The sequence below is a fragment of the Bombina bombina genome, chromosome 1 (genome assembly GCF_027579735.1).
Source record: "Bombina bombina isolate aBomBom1 chromosome 1, aBomBom1.pri, whole genome shotgun sequence".
Taxonomy (NCBI): Eukaryota; Metazoa; Chordata; class Amphibia; order Anura; family Bombinatoridae; genus Bombina; species Bombina bombina.
This window is the reverse complement of record NC_069499.1, coordinates 546,893,233-546,911,167: the sequence shown is the minus strand read 5'-3', so window position 1 is coordinate 546,911,167 and position 17,935 is coordinate 546,893,233. Positions and strand designations below refer to the sequence as shown.

The window sequence follows — 17,935 nt, the reverse complement described above, 5'->3', positions numbered from 1 at the left end:
ATAAATTGGGGTATGTAAAAGGCCCCCCAAAAGATGGTAGGCAAAGAAGAAAAAAGTGAGTGTCAATTTTGATGCTAAAGTGCCCAGTTTTTAAAAATTCGATTAAAAACAGGGGCACTTAAATTCATCAAAATTTACATTTCACTCCTGTTGTAAAAAAAAACAACTTACCTTTTAAACTTGAAAGCCGCTCCAGCTTCCTCCACCCATCGCAAAACCTCTTCCTGGGTCTAAAATGAGGAATCCGGCTTCCTCCAATCACGACTTTGAATCAGACACTGATTCCCCCGGGGGGGCGAGAGCCGTGATTGGAGGATGACCTATCCATCATTTGACGTCAGAAATGGCTTGCAACGACCAGAGAAAGCTGGAGTCAAGTTTAAAAGCTAAGTTGTTGTATTTTTTATTTTTGTTTTGTTTTTTTCAGAACAGGAGGGAAATTTAAATTTTGATGAATTAAAGAGCCCCTGTTTTTAATCGAATTTTTAAAAACCGGGCACTTCAGCATCAAAATTGACTGACTTTAAATGTGAAAAAAAAATCACCAAAACATGTCATAAGTTTTGCATTGCACCCCCAAACAAGCCAACAAACCTATGCATAGGTGGTATCGCTGTACTCCAGAGATGACACATATTGGGGTCTTCTTTGGCAGTAACACATAACAGGAGCTGAGAATTCATGCCTAAAGTACAATGTGTGTGATAAATAACACACAAATGACTGCCCAATAGTTTGACAAGGACTGGTGGTTGAATTAGTGCATGGAAAGTGTTAAAATACCAGCATTTCAAATACCCTAGGGTGTCTACTTTTCAAAAATATATAGTTTGATGGGGGTAAATTACATTGGCCGGCTTCATAAATGTCCCAAATAGTACATGGGTGCATGATGACAGATGTGAAAATTCCAAGTTGGAAAACTGGAATGAGCCCCCTAAAAATGAGGCCTTCAAAAAATCACCACTTTTTTTTTTTTCTCTAAAAACTTTGGCATAGATTGGTGGTAAAATGGTTGCATGAAAAGAGTCAAAATACCCCAAGGTTAATACCTTCTTAGGTTGTTTTTTCAAAAATATATACATGTGAAGGGGGTTATTCATGACTTCCTGGCAGATATCAGTTTTACAATGCAACTAATGCTAATTTTGAAAAAATAAATGGTTTGGAAATAAGTGCTACTTGTACTTATTGCCCTATAACTTGCAAAGAACCTGTTGACATTGGGAATTTCTAAACTCAGGACAAAATTTAGAAACTATTTAGCATGGGTGTTTTATGGTAGTTATAGATGTGTAACATATTTTGGTGGTCAAAGTTAGAAAAAGTGTTTGGTTTTTTTTTCCATTTTTTTTCATCATATTTTATAATTTTTGGTATCTTTAGAAAGTCCATTTAAAGGCGACAAAAACGGTATATTATATATGTGGGTATAGTAAATGAGTAAGAGGAAAATTAACATTTTCTGTATGCAGATTGCTAACCACTTCCCTCTTACAGATTTCTCGTATGTTGGCTGCGAAAGCATCACTTGCCATCAGATATGATGCTCTTGGCGAGGACACAAATTGTGAGCTTGGAGTAGACTCTAGAGCGAAAGTGGAGGTGCGGCTACGGCATCTTGAAGATAAAGGGGTAAGTAGGATACAGATGTGTGACTGCTCGGTCATCTGAGCTAGTTGCCTACTTAATTTAAGTCTTGATTTATGTATTTGTTTTCCATGAATTTGACCATGTAAAACACTAGTCATGCTTAAAGTTTTTCTCATTTTGTAGTTGAAACGGATCAGTGGTACTGGGAAGGCGTTGGCCAGAGCAGACAAGTATCAACACAAAAGGTAAATTCTGATTTCCTTACATATATTTTTGTTTCCTATGACATGGAGTGTCCACAACATCATTCAATTTGCTAGTGGGATATTCAACTCCTGGCCAGCAGGAGGAGGCAAAGAGCATCCCAGCAAAGCTTTTAAGTGTAACTGCCTTACCCATAACCCCCAGTCATTCTCTTTGCCTCTGTCAATGGAGGTTGTGCCAAGTTGGTGTCTGAAGAAATTAATCCTTTTATGGGTACTTTTTCCTTCAAGCAAGGTTTGGGGTCTAGCTGTGTCCACGTCAATCTCTTGAGTAAGAGCAATGGTGGCTTTAAGCAGTTAAAAGGCGGCGAGGAAGTCTTTGCTTTACGTTTAGCACTTTGCTACCCCTTTCTGAAAAAAAATAGTTAATTACTGTAATTTCTTTTCCTACAGGTCCATGACAGGGAGTACAGTGCCTGCCACACATAAGGAGCAGCATATGTTATGCAGTTGGTTCTAAGGTAAGTGCCTTTTGCCTTCTAGGTACAGAAGGACAGCAGCAGATCCTTTTTTAGATCCTTTTTTACCTAAGACACATAATAAAACTTACTTAAAAGAGGATTCATATGGGGACAATATCTTTGGCCCATGATATATGGATATTTATTTCATATTTATTCAGTATGAAAATTAAGGGAAAGAGTTCTCATTTGGCTGGGATGTGAGATGTTAATAGTAAGGCATAACCTTTATTATTTGTAATAAAACTATGTTTGAGGCGTTGGGCTGTTTAGGGCTTATTGGTGTAAAACGGTAAAGCAGTGTTTTAAAGTTGCACTTTTTTTTTCTCTGCAGAGAAATGTTGCACACTTGATACTTACACTTCCGGTTTAGCGGAGCTGTGCCGTTGTGACCTCAGTTGCTACGCAGGAGCAAAGGTCTCTTCAAGGAGTCTGTATTTCCTATTACTAGTGAGCTATTACTTTTGGTGGTAGGAACCTCTGGCAATTTTGAGGGGTTTTTTTGTGTTTAAGTTTTCCTTCATATGTTCAATATTAAAATCTAATATTCTATATTTTATTTTTTTGTAGTCACTTAAATTCTTTAATTTTGCAATTCTTGGGGGATATGTTACCTCTTAACCATGGACTCGTATTAGGATCAGTCCATATCCATGGAAAAAGTTTACTTTGGAGGCCCAAATTGTTTTGCCTATGCAATTTTGCTCCTCTTGTTTAGCCAAGACTTTGAAATTTAAGGGTAAATGACTCCCTTCTGAACCTGCTATCTCGCAGGATAATGCTGTGCGTGACATGCCTCGGCTTTCTCCTCAAACGTCCCAAGCCTTAATTGTTTCTCATATTGCATACTGTGCCTTCTGTGTCCTCTCATCAACCTGTGGGTTTTTATTTACATGGGGATTTTGCCACTCAGATTTCTTCTGCAGTTAACAGTGGCTTTGTCGGCTTTCCCTTCATTAGGTAAGCATAAGAGGAATTCTAAACACTTGCCTGATAAGGTTTCTGACCCTGGGACTGCATTAGCCAATCTTTCTCAGATGTCTGAGGAGAATACTTCAGTAGCTTCTGAAGGTGAGATCTCAGACTGACACTTTAGCAGAAAAATCTTCAGAATCTGAAGAGATTCATTTTAGATTTAGCCTTGAACACCTCCGGTTACTATTGAAGGAGGTTCTAGCTACTTTAGACGACTCTGAACCTTCGGTTGCTGTCAGCCCCACAAAGTCTTCTAAATTGGATAGAATTTGATTCTCCATCTACTGAGGACGTTTTTCCTGTCCCTAAGAGGATGTCTGAAATTATTGCTCAGGAATGGGATAAACCAGAGGTTCCTTTTTCCCCTTCCCCTGTTTATAAGAAGATTTTTCCTGTTGCTGACCTTATTCGTGACTCATGGCGCACTGTTCCTAAAGTTGAAGGAGCTATTTCTACTCTTGCCAAGAGAACTACTATCCCTATAGAGGATAGTTGCTCTTTTAAGGATCCAACAGATAAGTTGGAGGCTTATTTAAAAAAGATGTACATGTATTAAGGATTACAGTGGCAACCTGCAACGAGTATTGCCATGGTTGCGGGGGCTGCATCCTATTGGTGTTATGCTTTGTCGGATCTTATTGCAGAGGAGACTACGGTGGAGGAGATCCAAGATAGGATCAAAGCTCTCAAATTTTCCAATACCTTTTATCTGTGATGCCAACATGCAGATAATTCGACTGGGGGCCAAGATGTCTAGATTCACTGTACTAGCACGCAGAGCTCTGGTTAAAATCTTGGTCGGCCGACGTCTCTTCTAAGGCCAAGACTCTGTTTAGTCCTGGTCTGGCAGAAATAATTTCAGAGGTTACGGGTGGAAAGGGATCTTTCCTACCTCAGGACAAGAAGAGTAGACCTAGAGGTAGTCAGACTTCTAATTTTCGTTCCTTTCGTAACTTTAAGGGACAAAATTTCTCCTCTTCCAAACCTGACCAAACAAGATCCCCTTGGATATCCAGCCAGCTCTGGAACAAGGGAAAGCAGAATAATTAACCTTCTGCTGACTCTAAATCAGCATGAAGGTTCCGCCCCCGATTCAAGTGGGGGGCAGGCTTTCTCTTTTTCGTTGAGCCTGGATTTGCGATGTCCCATATCCATGGGCTGTGGACATAGTATCTTAGGGTTACAGAATGGGATTCAAGTCTTGCCCTCCAAAGGGAAAATGTCTCCTTTCAAGACTTTCCTCAAACCAGGTAAAGGAGGCCTTCTTAAACTGCTTAAAGGACCTATCCTCCTCCCTGTGAGTTATTGTTCCAGTTCCGCTAAGGGAACAAGGTTTAGGATTGTATTCAAATGTTTGGTTCCCAAAAAGGAGGGAACTTTCCGTCTCAATCTAGACCTCAAATGGCTCTACGAATTCCTGAGGATTCCTTCCTTATTTGTTCCATTCTTCCTTTGGTACAAAAAGGTCAGTTTATGATGACCATAGACCTGAAGGACACATACCTACATGTTCCCATTCACAGGGAACACCATCAGTTTCTGAGGTTTGCCTTCTTGGACAAGCATTTTCAATGTGTTGCACTTCCGTTTGGTCTGGCCACGACTCTCAGAATATTCACAAAGGTTCTGGGGGCGTTTTTGGCAGTGATCAGATCCCAGGGAATTGCTGTGGCGCCTTATCTAGACTTCTTAGTTCAGGCGGCATCTTTTCAACTAGCCCAATCTGGTAAAGATGCTGTTTTTTCTTTGTTACCATGGGTGGAAGGTAATTTTGGAAAAGGGTTCTCTAATTCCATCTACAACTTTGTGTTTCCTAGGGACAATAATAGATTCCCTGTCCATGAAAATTTTCCTGACGGAAGTCAGAAAATCCAAAATTCTTGCTTCCTGCCTTTTCTCCAGTCTCTTTCGTCCATCTGTGGATCAATGCATGGAGGTGATTGGTCTGATTGTGGCATCCCTGGACATAATTCAGTTTGCTCTGTTTCATCTGTGACCGCTGCAACTTTGTATGCTCCGTAAATGGAACGGAGACAATTCGGATTTATCACAGGGGATAAATCTGGACCCTCTAAAAAGACTCTCGTGGTGGATGTCACAGGAACATCTGTCTCGGGGCACTTGCTGTCTGAGACCTTCCTGTAAGATTGTGACTACGGACGCCAGCCCGTCAGCTGTCTTTAGTCTGATTTATCAGATTCCAGTCGGACATCACCACATCTGTGGCTTACATCAACCACCAGGGAGTTCCTTAGCCATGAAGGAGGTGACTCGCAGTGGGCAGAAGGCCACAATTGTCTGCCATCCACATTCCAGGAGTGGACAACTTGGAGGCAGATTTTCTGAGCTGACAGACCTTTCATCCCTTGAATTGGGCTCTGTCCGTAAGTGTTCTCTCAGATAGCCCTCAGATGGGGGGTTCCAGAGTTGGATCTGATGGCGTCCCGCCAAAACGCCAAGGTTCCAAAGTACGGTTCAAGGTCGAGATCCTCAGGCCATTCTGATAGATGCTCTAGCGGTTCCTTGGAGGTTTTCTCTGGCTCATCTGTTTCCTCCGTTGGCAAGTCATTGCTTGTATCAAACAGGAGAGAGCATTGGTGATCCTGATAGCTCCTACATGGCCTCGCAGGATATGGTTCGGATCTGGTGAGGATGTCCTCTACTTCCTTGGAGGTTACCTCAGAGGGAGGACCTTCTAATTCAGGGTCCTTTTCTCTGAAGCTGACTGCTTGGTGATTGAACCCCTAATTCTGTCTAGACGTGGTTTATCTGATGCAGTCATTGAAACTATGAGTCAGGCTCGAAAGCCTGTTTACTCGCAAGACTTATCATAAGATAAGGCGTAAATATCTCTTGATTTTGTCCTTTCTGCAGAATGGCCTGGAGAAGGGTTTATCGGTCAGTACCCTAAAGGGTCAGATTTCTGCATTATCTATCCTTTGGCACAAATGTCCGGCAGATTTACCAGATGTTCAAGCTTTTGTACAGGCCCTGGTTAGAATCAGGCCTGTGTTTTTTAAACCTGTGGCTCGCCATTGGAGCCTTAATTTAATTCTTACAGTTTTGCAGCAGGCTCCATTTGAGCCGATGCACGTTGTTGATATAAAGTTGTTAGCCTGGAAGGTTTTGTTTCTGGTTGCTATTTCCTCTGCTCGCAGAGTGTCTGAACTTTGCAGTGTGGTTCCCCATACCTTATTTTTCATGCTGATAAGGCTGTCCTTTGTGCTATATTGGGTTTTCTCCCTAAGGTGGTATTGGATTGAAACATTAATCGGGAAATTATTCTTTTTTGTCCTAATACTTCTTCTCAAAAGGAACGTCTTTTGCATAACTTAGATGTTGTGCAGGCTCTTAAATTTTACTTTTTACTAAAGATTTTCAGCAAACTTCTGCCCTGCCACTTCTACTTCTGTCTCTTTGGTTGAGAAGTCTGATTTGTTTGGCTTATGAGACTGCTGGACAACAGCTTCCTGAGAGAATTACAGCTCATTCCACTAGAGCTGTCTCCTCGTCTTGGGCTTTCAAATATAAAGCTTCTGTGGAACAGATTTGCAAGGCGGTAACATGGTCCTCTGCATACTTTTTCCAATTTCTACAAATTTGATACTTTTGCCGAGGCCTCTTTTGGGAGAAAGGTTCTTCAAGCTGTGGTGCCTTCTCTTTAGGTCCTTTGGCCTTTTTTCTCCCTCCCTGTTCATTCTGTGTCCTCTAGCTTTGGGTATTGGTTCCCACTAGTAATTGGAAAGACGTTGTGGACTCTCCATGTCATAGGAAAGAAAACAAAATGTATGCTTACCTGATAGTCCACGACCCCGCCCTCCTTTAAAAAAAAAAAAAATATATATATATATTTTTTTTTTATTTTTTTTTTGCACTCTCATACCGGACCAGGTACACATCCCATGACCCTGCAACATGCTCAGCCCTGGGTGCCACTGGCACTCACAGGAAGCTGTGCTGTCCCCAGAGTCACAAGCAGTTAACCCCAGACAGGTCTGGGTGCAAGAACCATAGGGAAAATTACAAAACAAATTAATACAACACACAGAGAAAACCCAGCACTCACAAGCTCTCAGCTAAGATTTAAAAGCAAAAATGGAAAGGTTAGTTACCGCATCTGGCCAAAGGGGACAAGCCCAGGTACCTTGTGAGAGTGCAGTTCCCTTCCTTGTTTTGTATATGTCTAGGGTGATTACATATGCCTGTACACCCTTCCCTTGTTCCCAGTTTGTTTGGATTTGAAAGCTTGCATTGTGTGGCTGTTTTAGGGTCCCAGGTATTGGAAAGGACCTTTACGAGGTACCTGGGCTTGTCCCATTTGGCCAGATGCGGTAACTAACCTTTCCATTTTTGCTTTTAAATCTTAGCTGAGAGCTTGTGAGTGAGTGCTGGATTTTCTCTGTGTGTTTTTATATATATATTTTCCTTCGGCTGAATGGGGGTTATGGGTAAAGCAGTTACACTTAACAGCTTTGCTGGGGTGCTCTTTGCCTCCTCCTGTTGGCCAGGAGTTGAATATCCCACTAGTAATTGGAATGGCTTTGTGGACTCTCCATGTACGGAAATAAATAAATTTATCGGGTAAGCATAAATATTGTTTTTTGCATTTATGAATTGGTGCCTAAGTCTCTTATCCAATTCTGTTATCTATATCAGGGATGGCCAACTGGCGGCCCTAGGGCCTCATGTGGCCTTCTCCACTAGTGTTTGTCGTCGTCCCCCCCCCCCCCCCCCCCCCCCAGGAAAAAAAAACGTAACTAAGAATGTGAGCCAGAGTGGCCATGGGAAAAGGCAGAAATAAAAATGTATATGTAGAGAGGAAAGAAAAACAATGAGTCTCAAAGTGTGTATCCATTTATTTATTGGGTCCAGGCCTTAAACTTTGGCTGATGCGTTTCGCGCAAGCGTACATGCTCTTCATTAAAAACGCTTTGGGTGACTAAAATTCAAGAGCCGTCTACAGGGCAAACAAAAGATGACGGTGCCCAGCAACCTGGCCTATATCCCCTGTTCTACTGGACATTTTTAGGAAGTATATTATTTGTGTGTTTTATTACATTTATAAGCACCCTTAAAGGGTCAGTAAACACTTTGAGATTTTTTATATAAAATGATTCATTATGAAGCAACTTTGCCATCTATTCATTATTTTGCCCCTTTTTCATGTAATTTTAGCTCTGAAAATTGAGCAATTTCGTATTTTCAGAATATGAAATAAACCCTTGTGACTTCTCCAGGCCAACACTTTGCTTTATCAGATAACTGCAATGTTTACTAACTTTGACAGTGCTAGCATTGTTGTCTGCGTGCTAAAGCCCAGATTGGCTTCTCCAAATAAGGCAAATGGTGGGTAGGGTTTGGCTATTGTTAAATAATTGCATTAAAAAATGTATTTTGTTTTTAAAATGTTTAAGGCTTTGCTGATGTGGTGATCTATAGCAACATATAGAAAATGTATCCATTTAAGGCTTCTAAAATATTGACCTTAGGCCCCCATGTGTTAGGAAGTTGGCCATTACTGAGCTATATGACACAAAATAGAAGGAAGATGTAGGCAGTAGTAATTCTTTTGTCTTTTGAACTATGGCTGATACAGTGATAGTCTGCACAATAGTAAAAGTCAAAATCTCTTTATTTTTATAAAGTGAAGTGAGGACTTATGACCCATCTGGAGACTCAACATTACCATCTGTTCCAAAAAAACGCAAATTTGAAGAAATGACTGAAGAGGAGGAGGAGAAACCTCAAATCAAATTGAAGAAAATAAAAAAACAAAAAGTAACGGAAGAGGAAGAGCCAGAAGGTATATATATTTATTTTGTTATGGGTATGTTTTATGTTTTTTACTGGTGTTCCCCTATCCCCCTGTAAAAAGGGTACTTGGTTAACCAATCGAAAGCCATGTGTGTTAAGACGTGCAGTTGAAAACTGGTGGGAACCCTCCACTCTTCTCTTAATATAAGAACACATAACACCATGTTATTATATTTTGTGCAGTCTTTTTTAAGGCGGATTTGCATTAATTCTTTTCAGTAAATAAATGTTTATCTTCCCTGTATATTTTTCTTTCTAATGCCACGATGAGTCCACGGATCATCTAATTACTATTGGAAATATCACTCCTGCCCAGCAGGAGGCGGCAAAGAGCACCACAGCAAAGCTGTTAAATATCACCTCCCTTCCCTCCAACCCCAGTCATTCTCTTTGCTTATATTAGTGCAAGGAAGTGGTAGGTGTTTGAAAAGATTCTTCAATCAAGAGTTAATTATTTTAACACAAGCTTGTGTTTGTTCTGCTAGGGTGTAGCCGTAGTCCACATCAGTCTCTATAGTAGAGCAGTTGTGCCTTTCAAGCAATGGGAACGTGTGGGATATAATTCTCACTGCGCCTCCCATATATTTATTGCTGCCCTAATACTGAAAAGCCCGAGTAAGATTACTCAGACTTTATCTTTTTTTTCCACAGGTCCATGTGAGGGAGAGGACCTCTCAAACCTAGTGAGCTGCCTTACTGCCGGACAGATTTCTATAGATAATTAAGTTTATTTTTCTGGGGACGCAGGAAAATTGGCACTTAATTTATAATAATGGACACAAAAATATTATCCTTGGGAGTTGAGGATTACAATATGAGGGCAGTAATAGCAGGCACTGGGGGCGAGGAGATGTGGCTCATGTGTTAGGTGTGTTTTCACAACTCCCAACGGTGATAGCGGTTAAGTATTTATATACTGCGTTATGGTGACGCAGCAGAACAGCCTCAGATACGTTAATACACATTATTAGATTGAGTCCGGACGTCTACTATCTGTGAATATATGCTCCAGTGGCAGGTAGGCACCTCAGCAAGGCTCTGCTGAGGTGTGGAGATTGTCTGGTGTTTATTGTAAAGGTTTTAAAAAATTTCTTGTAAAGCAAAAAAAAAAACAACCCAGTTACATTTAAGATTTAAAGACACAGTAACGTTTTTTGTGAGGTAATTTCAAGTTAAGATATAGCTTTATTCAATTTTAATCGGCTACAAATTGTGAATGAAGATGGACCAAGAGGCCCTGCAAGATGTTACATGTTCTTTATGTTTTGATGCTAATGTGGAACCGCCAATCCCTTTCTGTTCCTCATGTAATTGAGAGAACTTTACAGTTCAGGGATAGACTTTTTTCTGAGTCAACATTGTCTGGGGCGGATGCTGTTCAGGAGCCTTCTGACAATGTTCAATATATGCCGCAGCTTTCTCCTCAAGTGTCCCAAAACTTACCGTCCATACAGCCAGTGCCCTGCGCTTCCTCCACTACTGGAGTTACCTTGCAAGACATTGCTTCCCTCATGTCCTCTGCGGTTTCTGATGCGTTGTCTGCTTCTCCCATGCTGCAGGGAAAGCGCAAGAGGAAAAACAGACTCTTATTAACAGCTCCTAAGCAATCAGTGTTTACTAGTTTCACTGCCTGCTTTTCATCACTCAAGTCCATGTCTGGTGCGATGCTACAAGACTGTCAAACTTGAGATGCTGTGTTCCTGTTCCGAAAAACACACACACAGAGGGTTAGAGAGAGACACAATCACACACAGGGTTAGAGAGAGAGAAAGAGAGACACAATCACATACAGAGGGTTAGAGAGACACAATCACACACAGAGGGTTAGAGAGAGAGAGAGAGACACAATCATACACAGAGGGTTAGAGAGAAAGAGAGACATAATCACACACAGGGTTAGAGAGAGACACAATCACACACAGGGTTAGAGAGAGAAAGATAGAGACACAATCACACACAGAGGGTTAGAGAAAAAGACACACAATCACAGAGGGCTAGAGAAAGAGAGAGACACAATCACACAGAGGGTTAGAGAAAGACACAATCACACACAGAGGCTTAGAGAGAGAAAGAGAGACACAATCATACACAGGGTTAGAGAGAGAGAGACACAATCACACACAGAGGCTTAGAGAGAGAAAGAGAGACACAATCATACACAGGGTTAGAGAGAGAGAGACACAATCACACACAGAGGGTTAGAGAAAGAGACGCAATCACACACAGAGGGCTAGAGAGAGACGCAATCACACACAGAGGGCTAGAGAGAGACGCAATCACACACAGAGGGCTAGAGAGAGACGCAATCACACACAGAGGGCTAGAGAGAGACGCAATCACACACAGAGGGCTAGAGAGAGACACAATCACACACAGAGGGCTAGAGAGAGACACAATCACACACAGAGGGCTAGAGAGAGACACAATCACACACAGGGTTAGAGAGAGAGAGACACAATCACATACAGAGGGTTAGAGAGAGACACAATCACATACAGAGGGTTAGAGAGAGAGAAAGAGAGACACAATCATACACAGAGGGTTAGAGAGAAAGAAAAACATAATCACACACAGGGTTAGAGAGAGAGACACAATCACACACAGGGTTAGAGAGAGAAAGATAGAGACACACAGATCACACACAGAGGGTTAGAGAAAAAGAGACACACAATCACAGAGGGCTAGAGAAAGAGAGACACAATCACACACAGAGGGTTAGAGAAAGAGACACAATCACACACAGAGGCTTAGAGAGAGAAAGAGAGACACAATCATACACAGGGTTAGAGAGAGAGAGAGACACAATCACACACAGGGTTAGAGAAAGAGACACAATCACACACAGAGGGTTAGAGAAAAAGAGACACAATCACACACAGAGGGCTAGAGAGACACAATCACACACAGAGGGCTAGAGAGAGACACAATCACACACAGAGGGTTAGAGAGAGACACAACACACAGAGGGTTAGAGAGAGACACAATCGCACACAGAGGGTTAGAGAGAGATACAATCACACACAGAGGGCTAGAGAGAGACACAATCACACACAGAGGGTTAGAGAGAGAGAGACACAATCACACACAGAGGGTTAGAGAGAGAGAGAGACACAATCACACACACAGAGGGTTAGAGAGAGAGAGACACAATCACACACAGAGGGTTAGAGAGAGAGAGACACAATCACACACAGAGGGTTAGAGAGAGAGAGACACAATCACACACAGAGGGTTAGAGAGAGAGAGAGACACAATCACACACAGAGGGTTAGAGAGAGAGACACAATCACACACAGAGGGTTAGAGAGAGGAAGAGAGACACAATCACACACAGAGGGTTAGAGAGAGGAAGAGAGACACAATCTCACACACACAGGGTTAGAGAGACACATAAGGGATGAGAGAGTCAGAGAGGGAGGAAGAGATACAGAGAGAGAAAGAGACCATGGGGGAGAACAACACATGGATAGAGACACACACGGGGGGGGGGCTAGAGAGAGACACAATCACACACAGAGGGCTAGAGAGAGACACAATCACACACAGAGGGTTAGAGAGAGAGACACAATCACACACAGAGGGTTAGAGAGAGGAAGAGAGACACAATCACACACAGAGGGTTAGAGAGAGAAAGACACAATCACACACAGAGGGTTAGAGAGAGGAAGAGAGACACAATCACACACAGAGGGTTAGAGAGAGAGAGAAAGAGACACAATAACACACACAGGGTTAGAGAGACACATAAGGGATGAGAGAGTCAGAGAGGGAGGAAGAGATACAGAGAGAGAAAGAGAACATGGGGGAGAACAACACATGGATAGAGACACACACGGGGGGGGGCTAGAGAGAGACACAATCACACACAGAGGGATAGAGAGAGACACAATCACACACAGAGGGCTAGAGAGAGACACAATCACACACAGAGGGTTAGAGAGAGAGAGACACAATCACACACAGAGGGTTAGAGAGAGAGAGACACAATCACACACAGAGGGTTAGAGAGAGAGACACAATCACACACAGGGTTAGAGAGAGGAAGAGAGACACAATCACACACAGAGGGTTAGAGAGAGGAAGAGAGACACAATCTCACACACAGAGGGCTAGAGAGAGAGAGAAAGAGACACAATAACACACACAGGGTTAGAGAGACACATAAGGGATGAGAGAGTCAGAGAGGGAGGAAGAGATACAGAGAGAGAAAGAGACCATGGGGGAGAACAACACATGGATAGAGACACACACGGGGGGGGGGGGGGGGCTAGAGAGAGACACAATCACACACAGAGGGCTAGAGAGAGACACAATCACACACAGAGGGCTAGAGACACAATCACACACAGAGGGTTAGAGAGAGAGACACACTAACACACACAGGGTTAGAGAGAGGAAGAGAGACACAATCACACACAGAGGGTTAGAGAGAGAAAGACACAATCACACACAGAGGGTTAGAGAGAGGAAGAGAGACACAATCACACACAGAGGGTTAGAGAGAGAGAGAAAGAGACACAATAACACACACAGGGTTAGAGAGACACATAAGGGATGAGAGAGTCAGAGAGGGAGGAAGAGATACAGAGAGAGAAAGAGAACATGGGGGAGAACAACACATGGATAGAGACACACACGGGGGGGGGCTAGAGAGAGACACAATCACACACAGAGGGCTAGAGAGAGACGGGGGGGGGGGCGGACCACTGCATTTTTAAGTAATAAAACAGCAGAGCTACAGAGTTCAGAAAATGAGACTATAAATTAGTGTGAAGTGCAGAGGCAAGCTGCTAAGTTAGTGGGTGTAAAGTTTGAGTAAACAAAATACAAAAACGGTCCTTTGCTGTAAAAAAAACACTAAACCACATTCATTAAATTATCATTTTCACTAACAGAATCCCTTTCAGTAAAAACTTACTTTAATGAGATGTGGCTAAAACACTGCTCTCTCTGCCTCTCTTCCTGCTCTGTATAAGGATTCAGGAAGTGACCGTGGCACATTCCACTGCACTTAGAGGGGAAGAACAGAACTCTCTATCACTTTAGCAAAGTTAGCAGGTTCACATGACAGCAACAAAATATATGAAAGTTGTTTTCTTTCATGTAATTAACAAGAGTCCATGAGCTAGTGACGTATGGGATATACATTCCTACCAGGAGGGGCAAAGTTTCCCAAACCTTAAAATGCCTATAAATACACCCCTCACCACACCCACAAATCAGTTTTACAAACTTTGCCTCCAAGGGAGGTGGTGAAGTAAGTTTGTGCTAGATTCTACGTTGATATGCGCTCCGCAGCAAGTTGGAGCCCGGTTTTCCTCTCAGCGTGCAGTGAATGTCAGAGGGATGTGAAGAGAGTATTGCCTATTGAATGCAGTGATCTCCTTCTACGGGATCTATTTCATAAGGTTCTCTGTTATCGGTCGTAGAGATTCATCTCTTACCTCCCTTTTCAGATCGACGATATACTCTTATATTTACCATTTCCTCTACTGATTCTCGTTTCAGTACTGGTTTGGCTTTCTACAAACATGTAGATGAGTGTCCTGGGGTAAGTAAGTCTTATTTTCTGTGACACTCTAAGCTATGGTTGGGCACTTTATTTATAAAGTTCTAAATATATGTATTCAAACATTTATTTGCCTTGACTCAGAATGTTCAACTTTCCTTATTTCCAGACAGTCAGTTTCATATTTGGGATTATGCTTTAAATTATCATATTTTTTCTTACCTCAAAAATTTGACTTTTTTCCCTGTGGGCTGTTAGGCTCGCGGGGGCTGAAAATGCTTCATTTTATTGCGTCATTCTTGGCGCGGACTTTTTTGGCGCAAAAATTCTTTTCCGTTTCCGGCGTCATACGTGTCGCCGGAAGTTGCGTCATTTTTTGACGTTATTTTGCGCCAAAAATGTCGGCGTTCCGGATGTGGCGTCATTTTTGGCGCCAAAAGCATTTAGGCGCCAAATAATGTGGGCGTCTTATTTGGCGCCAAAAAATATGGGCGTCGCTTTTGTCTCCACATTATTTCAGTCTCATTTTTCATTTGCTTCTGGTTGCTAGAAGCTTGATGTTTGGCATTTTTTTCCCATTCCTGAAACTGTCTTATAAGGAATTTGATCTATTTTGCTTTATATGTTGTTTTTTCTCTTACATATTGCAAGATGTCTCACGTTGCATCTGAGCCAGAAGATACTACAGGAAAACCACTGCCTGCTGGATCTACCAAAGCTAAGTGTATCTGCTGTAAACTTTTGGTAGCTATTCCTCCAGCTGTTGTTTGTAATAATTGTCATGACAAACTTGTTAAAGCAGATAATATTTCCTTTAGTGATGTACCATTGCCTGTTGCAGTTCCCTCAACATCTAAGGTGCAGAATGTTCCTGATAACATAAGAGATTTTGTTTCTGAATCCATAAAGAAGGCTTTGTCTGTTATTTCTCCTTCTAGTAAACGTAAAAAGTCTTTTAAATCTTCTCTCTCTACAGATGAATTTTTAAATGAACACCATCATTCTGATTCTTTGGACTCTTCTGGTTCAGAGGATTCTATCTCAGAGATTGATGCTGATAAATCTTCATATTTATTTAAGATGGAATTTATTCGCTCTTTACTTAAAGAAGTACTAATTGCTTTAGAAATAGAGGATTCTAGTCCTCTTGATACTAATTCTATACGTTTGGATAAGGTTTTTAAAGCTCCTGCGGTTATTCCAGAAGTCTTTCCTGTTCCTAATGCTATTTCTGCAGTAATTTCTAAGGAATGGGATAAATTGGGTAATTCATTTACTCCTTCTAAACGTTTTAGGCAATTATATCCTGTTCCGCCTGACAGGTTAGAATTTTGGGACAAAATCCCTAAAGTTGATGGGGCTATTTCTACCCTTGCTAAACGTACTACCATTCCTACGTCAGATGGTACCTCGTTTAAGGATCCTTTAGATAGAAAAATTGAATCTTTTCTAAGAAAAGCTTATCTATGTTCAGGTAATCTTCTTAGACCTGCTATATCATTGGCTGATGTTGCTGCAGCTTCAACTTTTTGGTTGGAAACTCTAGCGCAACAAGTAACAAATCGTGATTCTCATGATATTATTATTCTTCTCCAGCATGCTAATAATTTCATCTGTGATGCCATTTTTGATATTATTAGAGTTGATGTTAGGTTTATGTCTCTGGCTATCTTAGCCAGAAGAGCTTTATGGCTTAAGACCTGGAATGCTGATATGGCTTCTAAATCAACTCTACTTTCCATTTCTTTCCAGGGAAACAAATTATTTGGTTCTCAGTTGGATTCTATTATTTCAACTGTTACTGGTGGGAAAGGAACTTTTTTACCACAGGATAAAAAGTCTAAAGGTAAAAACAGGGCTAACAATCGTTTTCGTTCCTTTCGTTTCAACAAAGAACAAAAGCCTGATCCTTCGTCCTCAGGAGCAGTTTCAGTTTGGAAACCATCTCCAGTCTGGAATAAATCCAAGCCTGCTAGAAAGGCAAAGCCTGCTTCTAAGTTCACATGAAGGTACGGCCCTCATTCCAGTTCAGCTGGTAGGGGGCAGGTTACGTTTTTTCAAAGAAATTTGGATCAATTCTGTTCACAATCTTTGGATTCAGAACATTGTTTCAGAAGGGTACAGAATTGGTTTCAAGATGAGACCTCCTGCAAAGAGATTTTTTCTTTCCCATGTCCCAGTAAATCCAGTGAAAGCTCAAGCATTTCTGAATTGTGTTTCAGATCTAGAGTTGGCTGGAGTAATTATGCCAGTTCCAGTTCCGGAACAGGGGATGGGGTTTTATTCAAATCTCTTCATTGTACCAAAGAAGGAGAATTCCTTCAGACCAGTTCTGGATCTAAAATTATTGAATCGTTATGTAAGGATACCAACGTTCAAGATGGTAACTGTAAGGACTATATTGCCTTTTGTTCAGCAAGGGAATTATATGTCCACAATAGATTTACAGGATGCATATCTGCATATTCCGATTCATCCAGATCATTATCAGTTCCTGAGATTCTCTTTTCTAGACAAGCATTACCAATTTGTGGCTCTACCGTTTGGCCTTGCTACAGCTCCAAGAATTTTCACAAAGATTCTCGGTGCCCTTCTGTCTGTAATCAGAGAACAGGGTATTGTGGTATTTCCTTATTTGGACGATATCTTGGTACTTGCTCAGTCTTTACATTTAGCAGAGTCTCATACGAATCGACTTGTGTTGTTTCTTCAAGATCATGGTTGGAGGATCAATTTACCAAAAAGTTCTTTGATTCCTCAAACAAGGGTAACCTTTCTGGGTTTCCAGATAGATTCAGTGTCCATGACTCTGTCTTTAACAGACAAGAGACGTCTAAAATTGATTACAGCTTGTCGAAACCTTCAGTCACAATCATTCCCTTCGGTAGCCTTATGCATGGAAATTCTAGGTCTTATGACTGCTGCATCGGACGCGATCCCCTTTGCTCGTTTTCACATGCGACCTCTTCAGCTCTGTATGCTGAACCAATGGTGCAGGGATTACACGAAGATATATCAATTAATATCTTTAAAACCGATTGTTCGGCACTCTCTAACGTGGTGGACAGATCACCTTCGTTTAATTCAGGGGGCTTCTTTTGTTCTTCCGACCTGGACTGTAATTTCAACAGATGCAAGTCTCACAGGTTGGGGAGCTGTGTGGGGATCTCTGACGGCACAAGGAGTTTGGGAATCTCAGGAGGTGAGATTACCGATCAATATCTTGGAACTCCGTGTAGTTTTCAGAGCTCTTCAGTTTTGGCCTCTTCTGAAGAGAGAATCGTTCATTTGTTTTCAGACAGACAATGTCACAACTGTGG

General features: G+C 41.7%; 1 protein-coding gene across 1 annotated transcript in view; it reads left to right on the top strand.

The window, feature by feature from the left end:
• Positions 1–17,935, top strand: part of NOP58 (NOP58 ribonucleoprotein) — a 57,718-nt gene that overhangs the window by 23,147 nt on the left and 16,636 nt on the right. The window contains exons 11-13 of the mRNA XM_053698686.1: positions 1,501–1,635; positions 1,777–1,838; positions 8,938–9,095. Of these exons, the coding sequence (XP_053554661.1) occupies positions 1,501–1,635; positions 1,777–1,838; positions 8,938–9,095 (355 nt within the window). The remainder of the gene's footprint in view (positions 1–1,500; positions 1,636–1,776; positions 1,839–8,937; positions 9,096–17,935) is intronic.